This window comes from Natrix helvetica (assembly GCF_964273705.1).
Source record: "Natrix helvetica genome assembly, chromosome: 2".
NCBI classification, from domain to species: domain Eukaryota; kingdom Metazoa; phylum Chordata; class Lepidosauria; order Squamata; family Natricidae; genus Natrix; species Natrix helvetica.
Window position 1 is genome coordinate 227,280,156 of NC_138552.1, and position 16,588 is coordinate 227,296,743.

The 16,588-nt window shown below is 36.0% G+C and overlaps 1 protein-coding gene across 2 annotated transcripts in view; it reads left to right on the forward strand.

Moving 5' to 3' along the window:
- The window catches only part of CRIM1 (cysteine rich transmembrane BMP regulator 1), a 148,358-nt gene that overhangs the window by 124,169 nt on the left and 7,601 nt on the right, over window positions 1–16,588 (forward strand). For both annotated transcript variants that reach the window (XM_081941882.1, XM_081941883.1), the window contains 5 exons: window positions 3,777–3,898; window positions 5,154–5,363; window positions 6,563–6,778; window positions 9,316–9,537; window positions 16,214–16,408. In XM_081941882.1, the coding sequence (XP_081798008.1) occupies window positions 3,777–3,898; window positions 5,154–5,363; window positions 6,563–6,778; window positions 9,316–9,537; window positions 16,214–16,408 (965 nt within the window). The remainder of the gene's footprint in view (window positions 1–3,776; window positions 3,899–5,153; window positions 5,364–6,562; window positions 6,779–9,315; window positions 9,538–16,213; window positions 16,409–16,588) is intronic.

The window sequence follows — 16,588 nt, forward strand, 5'->3', positions numbered from 1 at the left end:
GTAAATAGCAAATTTATGACCCAATATCCCTCCTCATATTAATAAAACAGACCCCATTTCTCTTTTGATGCTTAAAGTTCTTATCTAAAGATCTTACATCTGGATTTTCTTTTGTCAGGCCTCACAATATTTGGGTTTAAAGTTAAATCAAGCGTACCATTTTTCAAATATATTTTCCCAGTCCTTGTGGGATGTGATGTATCTCACAACAGCAATCTCTCCTATAGAAATCATAAGCCACAGTCTCAGAAATATAGTTTCTCATATTTTCATAACCAGTAGTCTTTTTTATACTTTCTAATGCTCTTCTATCAATTGAACCCTCAACTATTTGAGCTTTTTGGCCTAACATTTCTAAAGCTGAGCAATACAGTTATAGTTGCTCTTGGCAAACATATTGGTCCTGTGGAGATAAAGGGCTAATTGCTGGGGGGACCTGATGGGTCTTGGCAATAGTTCTGCCCTATTTATTTATCCAAATTTAGGCAAGATAAAGAATAAAAGAGATGACAATGATTCATCCAGTAATGAAAAATATAAGCAATGTTAAGGATGACATCAGAGTTGTAGACTAGTATTCCATGTAAAAGTAAAGGCTCATTCCTTACTCTATTCCATTAATTATAGGACCTAACTACTTATTTTACTTTTAAGAAAATGTTGTTCAAATAACCAAGGCAAGATTGAACATGAATGTTAAGGCCTCGAGGCTACGACGCCATTGACTATCATTGCCGGCCCCTGATTGGTTGAGACGCGAGCAGCCAGGTGGCGGGAGAATGCAGCCATTCTATTGGTTTAGCATCTGACAGCTCTAGTATAAAAAGGGCTATCAGCTGTCAAATGCTGCTGTTTGCTGGGTCAAGGTTTGCATTACATTTTGCTGTGTTATACTGTTAATAAAGGTTGTGTTAGCTTCAACCTGCCTTGCCTCAGTTCCTGTCTGCCTCGTTCTCCCTACAGAACAATGAACATATTTTTTCTTACAGTCAGATTCTATACTGGTACCCCATCTAGTGGATAAAGCAACAGTTGCAGCTGAAAGTTTAAATAAAAGCTGAAGGAAATTATTAATGAGACAAAATAAAATATAGAGAACTGTAGCCTGACCAAGATTGTAGGACATTGTTTCTGTATAGTGCCTGAGATCAGTTATTAGTACACTAGTAATAACAGTAATGGCTACTATTGCATGTAGGATGGATATTGTTTAAATTGCTTATAATTTGTATTTGTTGCCATGTTTACCAAACTCTCTTAAGTTCCGAAAATCCAGATAAGGAACTTATTTATTCACAAGGCTTATAAGCTTTGCAAACAACAGACTTTGAACAGCCTATAGCTCCCCTAAATAGACAGTTAAAATAAATATAACAATTGAACAATGCATTGTAATGCAGATAAAAACCAGAAGATTTCCTTCAGTTCACTTGGTTCTCAGATATGCCCAGCTCACGACAATGTAAGCTATGGACATTTAATCACAATTTCCAAGATTCCCTAACAACTTCTCACAAGCATGGTCAATGCTTGTCTTCAATAGGAAATCAGAAGTCATAGTCACACAAGGTCCTCACTTAACAACATACGATTCAAACTTAACTGTGGTACCTTAACAATGGTAAGATGCTGTTGCTAAGCAGCATGATCACATGAGTGTGCTTTATGACCGCATTACTTAGCAATTGCAGTTCTGGTCACAATTAACTCAAAGACTATAATAAAACCAATTCCTTCTTGAACAGAATTGTACTTGAATCTGACCCAAGTTCAAAGGACAAATATATAAATCACATCTGAAATGTTAATTTTGGTATAGCATTAGTGATTTTTTTTCACATCCAGTTTAAAGTAGTAGTGGCAGAAATTTACAGCACAGCCCTTACAGTCAGAAAAGGAAAGCCATGTCTAGCGATGTTTGCTTGTAAGTGTAGGAACATACAAGTAGGCAAAACAGGAAATATATGATCACATTTTCTTTTGACTTAAATTTCAGAAATAAAATATCTGATGTGGAGAGACAACATTGGACTTTATCCCTTTTTAAATTACTGTTTCCCAGTAAAAATCTATAAAAAACTAACCCCTTACAAACAAATAGTTTTTGAATGATTTGAAGAATGAGACCACTTTGCATTGTGATTATTGCCTCGCACTGAAGAGGAGAAATTGTAGCTGTTTCAGTATAAAAACTGAAAGTATGCAATAGCAACAATTACTACCTATTGGCAAGTAAAACAAGAGAAGTTACCACTTATTGTGGGAAATCACTTATCTATAACTTACGGAGATTGTATTTATTGTTTAAAAATATTAACTATCCATTCAAACTATTAAACATTAATAATTCTTTAATCATGGTGTTTTTAATGTAAACATACTGTCCAGGAAGACTTAAGAGAACATTCAAGGATCCTTCAGATTGCTCTTTTCACTTAATAAAGTTGGCTTGAAATTTGACTCTTACTCTAACCCTTTTTCCTGAAGACACTGGTAAGGATAGGAAGTTTCTCCCCAAAATAATAGTCTAAACATCAATACAGCTAAACCATCAGTCAGCCAACATGTGTGTGTGTGTGTGTGTGTGTATGGGATATCCTAGGAATTTCTAAATCTTTCTCATTTGATGCCCCTTCTAACTCAGTCTATTATTTACTCAGAAGGATAGGCAAATTACTACAGAATAAAAGGAGTCCAGACTATTCTGTAATAAATAAAGGTAGTCCTTGAGTTTCTACTATAATTAACCTCACAATTTTGATTGTAAGTGATCACAGTTGTAAAGCAGGTCATCATATGACCAGAACCAGTTTTATGACCTTTTTTCAACAGTTGTTAAGAAGCCACAATTGTTAAAAATGAGGTGCTGGGGTTGAATCTAGAACTTGTTGTTTCTCATGATTTGCTGCCACCTTTAATATAAAGTGAGAACTCTCCAGTGTGATTATACTCAGTCTAACAATTAATTGCTTCATATGGTTTCTTCATTGTTGTTTAGCCTGGTAAAAAAAGCTAATATATATAGGGAAGTTTAGGTTGGCAATCAGAAATGTTCAAAGTATCACCTGATCTAGGAGAGAAGAAACCTGGAGGGAGAGAGATTTATTTTGTTTGAACCTCTAATAGTCTATAATTATAGGCCTTTTTTTTAGTCTGAGCCTCTTAATTTAAAGTCTGCATTTTAATTGGGATGTTGTGTTATATTGCATTTTAATGTTATAGTTGATTAATAAGTAGCTGTAATTCATATTGGAAGGGCAGTATAAAGATATATGGTAATTTGTACATAAAGAATAGGTATAGGGGAATCTGCAGGCTTTTTTTAAAAAAAGCTGCTCATTATACTTTAATTTGAAAACGGGAATATTCATTACTTATAGTGAAGAGCTGCATATCAAGCTTTCTGCAATAAATGCTTTCCTTCGGTTCATCACTTGCTCACCACTGCATTAATTCATTATAATTCATAATTAAGCATTCAAACATATTAAGGTTGCTTCTGATTAAATTGAATAAGTTCAAGTTGATAATAGAGCAATTGTACTTTTAGATTTCTATTTGTGTTGCAGCATTCTGTCCAAAGAACTATTATTTAATTTGATGATAAATATATGTTAGATAGATATTGGCCTCCAGAAGTATGAACTGAAAATAAGGCCTAGGTTTTTGTTTTAATTAATTTGTTTTCATTATCCAACTTAAATTTATTTTCAAATAATTCCAGAACAAAATATGATTATTTATGAAAAATAATATAAATAATCTTCATTATCTAGCAAGAACAAACACGGATGTGAAATCTGTCGTTGTAAGAAATGCCCAGAGCTTTCATGTGGGAAGATCTGTCCAATGGGCTTTCAGAAAAATAACCAAGGATGTAATATCTGCAAATGTGCTGGTATGTGCAACTATTTCAGATATATTTTTTACATTCTTTAAATTCTAAACACAATTAAAATAGTGTGATTTATAACCAGTTCCAATCTATGCTCAACGATCCATTCAATTAATTGGAATATTAGTGAAAATACTGGAAGTTTTGAATATTGGAGACTGGTGGATGCATTTGGAATATTTAATATCTTATAAGCATTCTCCCAATGGCTTACATGGAGGTATGTGACCAGTCACAAAGCAATTTATTTAAAAAACCTGGCTTAACAGCTTCAACTTTCTTTGATAGGACAGCTGGCATACTTTCAAACAAGCACTAAACTAAAACTACCAAGTATTGTTAGTTTTTAATAATACTTATAATCCCATGGGTCTAAGGGGATTCTTGTAAATAAAGGCTAGCACTTTGTTTTACAGTGCATTTTCCTTATTTATTTATTTATTTATATGTTGTAATGTATATGTTAAATAATTAAAAAATAAACAATGATTTTACTACAATAGAATACACTTCCTTTTAACAAGGTTTATAACATTGTAGAATGTGATTCATATATTCATATAATTATGAATTCTACAATATAATCAGTCCTCAAAAGTAAAATGTATGTTAGTACTGTCTACTTCCATATACGTTTGTAAAGGTCTACATTCTCAAAAATATAAATGCCTTAGTTTTCTGTGTGAAAGATTACAAGTCTTCCCCATAATAAGAGAAAGAAACAATTGCATACTCTGCTACCTAAAGCTTTGATATTTGAGAAGTAGATATTAAGTTAGAAGTAGAAGGATGCTGGCACTTCTCTGCAGAAATTCATGACTGTTTTAATATATCTGCAATATGCAAGTTAATAATTTCTTAGGGCTATAGATAGTCTTTTACAAAATAATTCTCATTATATATTTTGAGTTTATTTTCAAAACTTATTTTCAAGTGTTTCGTCATTAGAACGATTATTTCATTGTTGTTGTTATTTTGCTTCCCAGTTTTTTTCAGTTTTTCTTGCTATGAATTGTGGAAAGAAGCACATTCTGCCTTCTGTCTCAGGTGTTTTGTTATTTTTTTTTTCATGGTTTCAGGTCTGTCTAGGTCTTATTTCAGTTGATTTTACACATTTGTCTGCTGTCCTCACTAAAAATCTGTGTTCTCCATGATAGTGTTCAAAGTTTGACTCTAGTGTTAATATAAAGAATAACTATAAAGAATTGTAATTGTTAAAAACAATTATTTTAAGACATTATATTTTTATCATGTACAGAGATACCAGCTTCCATAATACCACCTGCTAAGGTAGGGACTTGCTTGTCAGTAGATGGGCACCGTCATGAGAATGAAGAAAGTTGGCATGATGGCTGCCGTGATTGTTATTGTCATAATGGACGGGAGATGTGTGCTTTGATTACTTGTTCTGTTCCCAACTGTGGCAATCCAACAATACACCCAGGACAATGTTGTCCATCATGCCCAGGTACCATTTTATATTTTTTAAAAACCCTGCTTCTTAATTCTATTGCCCTTTTTTGTCTTGTCAGGGAAGATCTTATAAGTAAAAAAGACTGAGATACTTGCTAGATAAACCAGCTGAAACCTGCATTGCTTCCATGTAATTGCATAGATTTTATAAATTAACACTTGGCACTAATCTTATACATCCTAAACATAATAATTTTAGCTTTCAAAGGCAGAAATATTTTAGTTTCCATACACATTGTTAGTAATTTAAATTGAATGAAGAGAATGCAATCTTGGAAGTGCAAAGAAGGGCTAAATATTCTTAAATATTTAGGCTGTTTTGATTGCCAAAAAACAGAGAGAAAGGAAAAGTACAGTTATTTCTGTAACCATTTCATCTAGTTATTCAAACTGGAAGAAATGGGCAAAGATCAGATTTTTTAAATCAGATTTGAACTGCAGGTCAGAATCAGTTAGAAATCAGTGAATCAGGGAGAAAACTGAACTTTGTGGACAATCCATATCTTTGTATAATATAGATATAGATATTTATCACTGTGTAACCTCCATTACGTTCCTATAGCCACATATCAAACCAGGAGTCCCCAATCACTGGGTCATGGTCTACTAATATTTTAATGGAACCATCTGCTCTCCTCTCCGTTGGGTTGCCAAGCCAGAAAGGTTGGGGACCATTGTATTAAGACAAGTGAGAAAAATTCCACAAAGTATGTGGAAATTGTATGATTGGTCTAGTTTTAATTGCCCTCTTTGGACTTATAAGTAGGCAAGAATCCAGTTTTGGTTTGCTAGATGTTTTTTTGTTTGTTGGATTTGTATCTCAAACACATGAACAGAAGTATCATACCTTCTATGGGTCACAGAAAGATCATAGTATATTTACTAGTAATCAGTTTATGCAATTATATCTATTTGAAATTTCTGAACTGGTCTTTACTCCATCCCCAAATACCTTGCTGTCACTTACAGCGTTCAGTGGGCAATCCTGAAAATAAAGTCTGCCTTTATTATCAAAGCAATGTATTAAACCTATTACTTGTTTGTTATAGTGGTAGGAACCAAGATGTTTTAAAATGTGTTAGTTTATAAATATAGTCATTTATAATAGATTTAGAAACCATTAGTGTGATTTGAATCTATATTTTAATGAAAATTCAATTTTCTATTTCTTCGGGTGGATTCTGTTTTTCACAGATGAATCAATTGCACAGAAGCCAGAAATCAGTGGTCCAACCATCTGTTACGTTCCAGGGGGAGAGTATTTTATGGAAGGAGACACATGGAACATTGATACTTGTACCCAGTGTACATGTCATAATGCAAGAGTCTTATGCGAAACCGAAGTCTGTCCCCCTCTACTTTGTCGAAATCCTACACGTACTCAGGACTCATGTTGTCCCCAGTGTCCAGGTTAGCTTCATATAATATATTTTAGCATATTTGTTAAAACAGTTTAATTTGCCCTATGTCATTACATCTCAAAAGTAAATATCAGCCATACTATTTGAAAAAAGGCTTTAGAACATCCATAGTCCAGCAACAACATGATGAAATCTTCATTACTCCTGTGTAAATTCTTGGGCACTAGTGTTTCTAACATGAAGACAGAATTGAGCTTCCAAATATAAGCCCGCTCTTCTGAACTTAGACATGTCTGTTATATAAGATCATCCACTCAAACTTTCTAGTTCTTATCCTGTGTTTCATTACACAAGTTCTATTAATCCTAATTATGTATTTTTCACTTTTGGGGTTAAAACGCCAACATATTCCATCTGCCTCTTTCATACACTTTCCACAGAAAGACTCCACCATCCGCCTTTCTCTTTTCTGTCAGATCAGTTTTCAATTAAGAGGCAGTTTAATGTGGTTAAGATGCTGGCCTACAACTAGGAAGCTGTGAGTTTTAGTCCTCCTTTAAGTCTAAGAGCCGGCTGGGTGATTTAGGGGCCACTCACTCTCTCAGCCCAACCTACGTTACAGGGTTGTTGTGAGGAATATAAGAGGCACAGCATCAAGTATGTTCACTGCCTTGAGTTGGCCAAATCATATAAAAGACAGGATAAAAATCTAAGACTAATAATAAATTGTGCATTTCCAGCAGTTCTTAAGAGCATTAGCTCCTTTTCTTACATATGCATGGCAATGAAGAATTAGTTTTTATAAAGGTAGTTTCATTGAAGTTAATAAAATATTTCATGTATCAAACATGGACCAGAAGACTGAATGTTTTTCTTTGAGCATTTAAACAAGGTAGGATTATTATTACATAAAATATATATTTCTAATATGTTAAGTCTAATATATAAAGTTCTTTACTTCCCTTTGCTTAAGGTGATATTTATAAGTGACAGATGACAGTACTTACCAAGTTTCCCTTTCTACCTTGTGTTTACAACTGTTCGTTTTTCCTTGTCATAAATGCAGTAGTAACAAAGTTCTTAGTTATACCAGCCTTCTACTTCAGTAGGTTCTGCTGTTAACTGAAGTAGCATTTCCTTTCCTTTCTCTTTCCACCACCATCACTACCCACACCTGTGTAGCAGCGGTTCTCTTTTATCTCGCTACAGGTGTGGTCCTTTACTTTTAAAGTCTTAGGGAATACAAAACCATTAGGAAGGAAAACTCACATCAATAGCCTTGAGACTTTCCTTCTACAAACAGACTTTAAACATATACAAAAGCATCTCATCAGCCTCTATGCCATGGCAATGTTTTGTTGTTAAATTCACCAGTCAATCTTCAGCAATTCTAATTAAAAGAAGCTGTCATTATTCAGTGTTACAGACTGTTCTTTCCTCTTTAGTAATACATAGGAGTCTGCCCACCATTTTTTAAAACAGTGTTATTACAAAGTAGGGGTGTGTATATGTTCATAAAAGTGAACTGAGAGTTGTTTAAGCAGATGTGGCTCCTTGTTATCGCCTGCCCAGAGGTGTATGAGCCTACAGGAAGGTGAGACAAAAGTTATAGGGAGGGCCAAAATCATAGAAGCTACAATTGCTTTTTTTCCTCTCTTTCTTTAGAAAAAGTGAGATGAAGCTCACAGCTATTGATAAAACAAACCAAAAGTATAGTTTTGTCCTTTCCTGCTCCTTTTGCATGCAAGGAAAAATATCTGAAGCATCATTTTCTGACAAGCGGGCATAAATAAATAGAAATATTTAGTATATTTCTAAATAAATAGAATATTTTTCCTAGATATATAAGTTTTCTTGGTGCTGGATTGCCTTTTCCAAATACGATTTGACAACATCCAGGAATCATTTGGTCTCCACTTGTTCTGGAGGAAGGACCATTCAGCAGAAACCTTTCATGAAAAATTACATTCTGAAGGATGTTGCTAGCTGCCAAGTTACATTAGTGCTTCGATGCTTTCATGAAGAATAGGCCAATTCAGGAATTACAGAATCGTAAGCACGGCAGGGAATTAAAAATAGAACTCCACTTCTTAACAGCATTCTATGTATTCAAAAACGTGCACAACCAAGCGTTCTAATATTATAGTGGGAAGTATTTCCAATTCATCTTCAGAACATCTATATCAGTGGTGGGTTCCAGGCGGTACGCCCCGGTATGGGCATACTGGTGCCTGCCGGGAGCACCAGATACCATTCTGGTACGGTGCTCCGGAGGGCCCGCCTGCCCTCCTTACCTGTATTTGAGCTCTTCAGCACTTCCATGCACATGCACGGAGCGTACAGCGCTTGCGCGACGCCCCACTGAGCAGCTGGAGCATTGCGGAGGCGTCGCAGGAGGTAAGGATGCATGTGCACACTGCACGCATTAATGCCATGGACGCTGGGCTCCGTTGCACCATACTGGTTGCAACGGGATACGAAATCCACCACTGATCTATATATGTATTTAAATATGTATATGTAAAATAAAAAGTATATCTGTGCCTGTTTCTATCACTCCTATCCTCTTTGTGTATTTTTTTTTAGATGAGCCTGTTCAGCCTTCCTTGTCAACCAATAAAAGCATGCCCAGTTACTGCAAAAATGATGACGGTGATATCTTCTTAACTGCTGAGTCGTGGAAACCAAATGTTTGTACCAGTTGTATTTGCCTGGATGGTGGAATTAGCTGTTACTCTGAATCTTGCCCACCAGTATCCTGTGAAAAACCTGTTTTGAGGAAAGGGCAATGTTGTCCTTACTGTATAGGTAAGCCCAGCAAAGAAGAGAGAAAGATATGAAGGATATGATTTTTCCCAATCTTATTTATAATGTTAAGATGCTCTGTCAATTTAGACCTTAATTGTATTTTTTAAAAATCTGTGATACATTTAATGCATATATTGAGAATTATAGTATAATTATCTTAATTATACCATAATGCTATTCCTTGTGACCAGGTATTACCACAGGCAAACTTCATAGGTAATGTTGCATAATATTATGATATTGTTAGAATTAAGTAATGAATAAATCTTAGAGAAGTAGATTTATCATACATTTGGGCTTAATCTATCCATAAAGGAAGGAAGGAAATCTTACTACCTATCTTATCCCTGTGTAATATCTTGACTGCAAAATCATTATCTGATATAGTATTTTGCTTGTTTTTCAATTATGTCTTTCAGGTTTTTTGGAAGCAGAATGATTGTATGTTTTTTTTTTATAAAAAAGTTTTTATTTTTAGACAAACATAAAATACACAGACATAAACACACACAAAATAAAAATCCTTCTCCAATTACTTACGGTGTGTCGACTGGTTACAAAACTTTTGTGCTTTCTCTCAATAGTCCTCACTTGCAACTTACATAAAACCTCATATCATCATTCTAATATATATGTATACAATTGTTATGGTTATTAAACATTCATTTGACTACAGCTATTATTACATCCTTTTTATGTAAAATATTCTAAATTTAAGATAAATTTATATTATGGCACTTACATCATCCTGAAATCATCCAAAAGTATTACATCTTTATATTCTATTCTATATAGAATTATTTATCTTTTATAACAAAGCTTTTAAACATCCTCTCCATAGTCCTCACTTACAATTTATATAAAATTTCATATTATCAATCTAGTGCAGTGGTTCCCAAACTTTTTCAGTCCACCGCCCCCTTGGTGCTACAAACTGATCCTCAGTGCCCCCCACCCAGTGGTGGAATTCAAAAATTTTTACGACCGGTTCTGTGGGCGTGGCTTGATGGGCGTGGCTGGGGGAGTCATGTGACTGGGTGATTTGCATGAAGGAATAAAGATAGTAACAGTAAAATTGAAAACTGTAACAATTAATTGCACGTTTATTCAAAATCCAATTTAAAAACCTTTGTAGTTAGTTAATTCAACAAAATTGTTGAACATGATCCAATGATACCAGGTTTTCAAAGTCTGATAGTCATTTATCAAGAACCTTAGTAACTAGTAACTTAGTAAACTTAGCAAAATTTAGTAACTACTTCACTGTTTGGTAAATTGTTAATGTGATGGATGGGCTTGATGAAGTGATACCAGTTTCCCAATGTCTGGTTTTAAGTCACTTAACAGAAGTCTTAAATCACCACATTCAGTAATCTGGAGTCATTTTCTTTGCTTGGAGACCACACTGAAGCCATGTTCCACCAAATATGATGTTGGAAATGCAACAAGGAGCTTCTTAAACACTGTCCATAGAGCAGGATAGCGATCAGAAATTTCTTTCTGTAACTAAAACTCTTGGTACAATTTCTTGAACTTTGGCTTCAGCTCAATATCACCAACATTTGATTGAATTATTTGATGAGATTATTGCATGGTACCTAGGGATTCCCAATATGGAAAGTGAGAATGGGAACATTTTAACAGATCTATATGTTCTTGGGTTATAATTTTCACTAAAGAACCATGGGGATGAAAAGGGAAATATAGGCAATGGATTCCAATCCCCCTCCTCAACAGTTTGGAAGAATAACTCTAGCAAAATGCAGCCTTTTACCTCTTTGGGGAATCATTTATTATTATTATTATTATTATTATTATTATTATTATTATTATTATTATTATTATTATTATCATTATCATTATCATTATTAATTAATTTATTTATTTTTCCCAATACAACTCATGCAAAGGGTCATCCACAACTACATTACATTTTCCACACTCATATTTGTGATTCCTTATAACTTCTTTAAACTAAACATTTTTAGTACAAATCAACGCATTGACATATATATCACTAATGCAGTTTCCTATCTCTTCCATTGACATAATTAACACCTTATGTATTGAATACAAGTATATCAAGTATAGGTTAAACATGAATTGAAAAACATCTAATTCAAATGTATAAGCTGTGAATTTATTATATAATCACAGGCAAACATTGCACTTATGCCTAAGTCCTCTACCCACGCACATTATAAGACAGATAAAACTATCTTAGCTGGCTGTTGTAAATATTACTCTGCTAATTCAACAAGAAATGCTACTGCATGAATTCTTAATGCAGAACACAACTAAAAGTGATTTTAGCAATTTTCTTTCCAAGTTAATTCAAAATGTATATCCAAATGTTCCTCTTATTTTTTCCACAAGCACTAGGGAGGATTATATTCAAAACCAGATACTTTTGCTGTGTGTGTGTGTGTGTGTGTGTGTGTTTGCTTGCTTCTGGTCTCCAGAGTCAGAAGGGCCGGTTGGTACCCCTAGAGGTCATTTAGTCCCACCCCAGACAGCGCCTCCCCGCCCCACATTCCCCAGCCCCACCTCCTCTGGGAAGGCTCCGGTGGGGGGGGGAATGCAGAGCCCCTGCAGAGAGCCCCTGCTGCTCTCCCTCTCTTCGCAGGCCAAGCGGCCGCAGCGTTACTAGGACAGTGATCGTGGATGTGCTGTCGCCCCAGGGAGGGGAGATCTGGCTGCCAGCAAAGGGCTTCCGCCGAGGCACCACATGCAGGCAAAATAGCGAGCGAGCGAAGGAGGATCAGGCAGGGCACCGTGGCCCCTTCGCCTCCCACTTTGTCTTGAGGTCACTGCAACTTCCGGGCACGGACGGACGGAGGTAGCCCAGGCGGGCGAGCGGGCGAGCAATGGAGGATCAGGCAGCTCTCTCGCTCGCTCGCTCGCCCCCCCAGGCTTCCCCACCACTCTGGCCACCTCCGTCCATCCGCGCCCACAGCTGCAGAGACCTCATCAAGACAAAGTGGGAGCGAAGGGAGGCGAAGTGGCCTCCCTTTGATCACTCGCTTTCCCCTCCTGTTTGCACTATGCTGGCCCTGCTCTCACTGATTGGCTGGCTCACCAATCGTCCCGCCCACCTCTAAGAGCCCTATCTATAGAAAGCCAAGCAGAAAAAAAGATAACTGGGTTTAGATAGGGCTCTTAGAGGCGGGCGGGGCGATTGGTGAGCCAGCCAATCAGTGAGTGGGCAGGGCTAGCATAGTGCAGGTGGGCGGGGGAAGCGAGCGATCGAGCAGCTTCTGGATGGGCGGGGGTGAGTGAGCAAACTTGTTCTGAATAGCTTGCTAGAGGAGGCCACCTCCAGCACTCCTTTGCTGCCCCCCTTGCCTCTTACCGCCCCCTGCCACCCCCCTGGCCTCTTACCGCCCCCCTAAGCCATCTCACCGCCCCCTAGGGGGCGGTAGCGCCCACTTTGGGAACCACTGATCTAGTGTGTATATATATGCATTATTATCATTATTAATCATTTATTTAGCTATAACTTATTACTCTATTTTATACATAATACTCTAAATTTAAGTTTAACTTAATTTTTATTCTAACATTTCATTTCATCATCCTGTATCCTTCCAGTAATAGTGCAGTCCTATATCTTGCCATTTGTGGTATTTGTATTCTAATTGTTTTCTTGATAAGTCTTATGTGGACTTCTCTTGGCACCTTGTTGTTCCCTGCGTATCTTGTAAAGACTCGAACCCCCATCTGTTCCTTCCATCCGCTTGCCTTTAGTTATCACTGGTGCTTCTGCCAGGATTTCTCTCATTGTTTCTGCCAAATTTTCTCCCTTTTCTTCTTCCATGTTTTGAGGTTTGAGATAGGGTTTCAGTTTGTTAATCTCTCCTTTCAACATTCCGCTCCTGTCATTTCCAACCACGCTCGATTTGCTGTCAATATCAACAATTTTCTTATTACTTTGTTCATATTTTTCTTCCATTTTTTGAACTCTATCCTCAAATTTCATCATCGTTTTATAAATATTCTCAACTCTTCCCTCTATTTTTTCTGTTTTTTTGTTTTAGGTTCTTCATCCTCTTTTCAATGTTTTTTGTACTTATTTGTACCTTTTTAATTTCAAACATAATCATTTGCAATGTTAATTCTTTTTCTTCTTCATGTTGCACCATTCTTCCAGGTTATAATCACTGCCACTAAAACATCCAAAGCTTTTTTGTTAAGTTTCAAACAAGTTCACTATAATCTTTCAAGTCAAGGTTTTGTCTTCACTCCAGTCCAGCTACTGATAGTACTCCAGAAGAACACCTGCATAAACAATCCGTACTCTTCCCACTATCCCTTTCAATAAACAAAATCAGGAGCCTTGAAGTATTAGATATGAGTCAGATGTTCAAAGGAAATAAAAAACAATGTTTCCAAGCCTCTAGATGGCAGTGTTGCTTCTTTTTCCTCTGCCTCTACCGCTCTCTTTAAATTCCAAACTTAAGAAAAAAGTGCTTAAAAGCAAACAATCCAGTTGAGCATTGTAAATAGAAAAGAAAGAAAATCATAATCCACAAATATGAAAAAAGAGGAAAAATAAAAGAAGAAGGGAAAAAAGAAACCAGCCCAATTTAAAAAGTAAGAGGCATTTGTAAAAGTTCCACCCATTAAAAAAAGCAAAATTTAAAAAAGATACACTTAGTTTAATTCAGGCTTACTGTGCCGTTTGCTCTCTTCTGTCTTCAATTTTAATTTTATTCTAAGTCTTTTTGGGTGTTCTCTTCTCCAATAGTAAAATTTATCTCACCATTTCGACACTCTCTCCTGCTTCCCTTTTGTTCAGGGGCTGTCCCAACCTTCTGCAGCTTCAATGGCTGCTTCTCTTTCACCAGAAAAAAAGAGCTTCTCCTGGATCAATCAGGGACTTTGAGATCAGTAGGACGTGCCCTTCTCTATCACCGTCTCTACGGGATGGTTTAGGTCCCAAAGGACCGTCCAGCAGCAGAGATATCGACAGCAATCCTGGAGCTCCAAGATTGCATGTCGTGTCGTCACAACATCAGCCCCGCCCTCTCTAGAATGATTGTATGTTTTGTTTCACTAGATAATGTTAATTAAAAAAGGAGAGGACAGAATAATACTACTGTTTTTATAGTCTACAGCTAAAATCATGGTTAATTTCAGTTAGAGTCATATTGGCTCAGGCCATATCCAGTGTTTTGCATTTATTGCATTATATGTGAAATCATTCCTTCAATATCCTTATTTCTGCTTTCTGCAGATTGTATACATAAGAACTATAAATATCTGCGAAAGCAAGTAACAAGATATGTGTTTTGATGACGTTTCAAATATTGTTATTTACACACATTTTTATATAAATTTAATAAAGAAATAAATATTTCAGAATAAAAATATAAAATCACAGCAGTTATATGAGTTAGATTAGCACATTTTATTACAGGTGGTGCTGGGACTTCTTTAATTTTTTATTTTAATTATTAGCTAACACATAAATTCTTCAGTAGTTGCATATTTTTCCATACTTAAGCGGGTTTTCCTCTGACTGTATGTTGGGTATGTGAGCTGTGTGTATTTGCATATGTACATATATAAACATACACATATGCATATACATACAGTGACATACTTAACTGGGTTCATCCTTTCTAACTTTCTGCCTAAAGCTTTTTGGCTTTCTCCAGCAAAACTGAAATAACAAAAAGTGCTTAGAGTTCAGGCAATTGAAAATGAAAAACAGCTTGTATTTCCCTCAGTTGCTATGACATAGGGAATTTTGTTCCCATTTATTGTGATAGAATACAAAGTTCACATCTTATATCTTCTTGTCAGTTCAAGCATGATCTACGTATCCCAAATGACTTCTTAAAGTAGAAAACTAATGATAAGATTTAGATTCCAAACAAGTTTGCTTATAATATAGTTAACATTCTAATTTTGCATAATTAATTTTAGTTGAATGAGTCCTTTCCAACCCATCCCAACTCCCACCCCTATTGCAATACCTCCATATGGCCACTGTGTTTTCCTTATTAATGTATTCATGTGAATTCCCAAGGGAATCAATTCTGAATTCTATTTCCAAAGCAATTTTCAAAGCCCTTCAGTGAGGAATCCATTTTATCAAGAGTTGCAAAGATTTTGCTTAGATATGAACCCAGAAATGTATGAACTATAATATAATAATTGGTAGAGGTGTTCTATTAATGGAAGAATAATAATTGAACATAACATTTCAGAAATTCTAAAATTGAGCCTAATAGAAGATTATTCTTCTATACCTGAGTCGTGCATTCTAACTCTGGTTAGAACGCAGTATTGCAGGCTAATTCTGCCAACTGCCAGCAGTTCGATTCTCACCAGCTCAAGGTTGACTCAGCCTTCCATCTTTCCAAGGTTGGTAAAATGAGGACCCAGATTGTTGGGAGCAATATGCTGACTCTGTAAACAGCTTAGAGAGGGCAGTAAAGCACTGTAGTATATAAGTAAGTGCTATTGCCATTCTTAATGCTTGATCCTTTTTTTCTTCTGCAAATATAGTACTATTGCCTATTTCATTTTGATTAAGCAGATATTTGCAGAAAGAACAACTGGGCAAGTTAAAAACCAAAGAAAATGAAAAGTTTAAGACCTGATACACGATCCCAAGCTTTCCCTTCCTTTTCCAATTATTGTATTTTATGCCATGTTCTTTCAACAGAAGACACAGCAGCAAAGAAGGCAGTATGTCATTTTAATGGAAAAACCTACGCAGATGAAGAACGTTGGGACATTGATAGCTGCACTCATTGCTACTGCTTGCAGGGTCAGACGCTTTGTTCCACAGTTAGTTGCCCCTCTCTTCCTTGCGTGGAACCAATTAATGTGGAGGGAAGTTGCTGTCCCATGTGCCCAGGTAAGTTAGATTCTACAGTTTATTCAGCCAGAACCGTTCTTTTTTTTAACATAGAGACATTAAATAATCATTTGTCCAAGATAAAAGGAAAGTTTGGAAAGGTAAAAGAATATATTTTCATTAAATGAAGAATTAAATAAAAGGCTCTGGTTTGATTTTTGGGTATCCAGTATTGAAGTC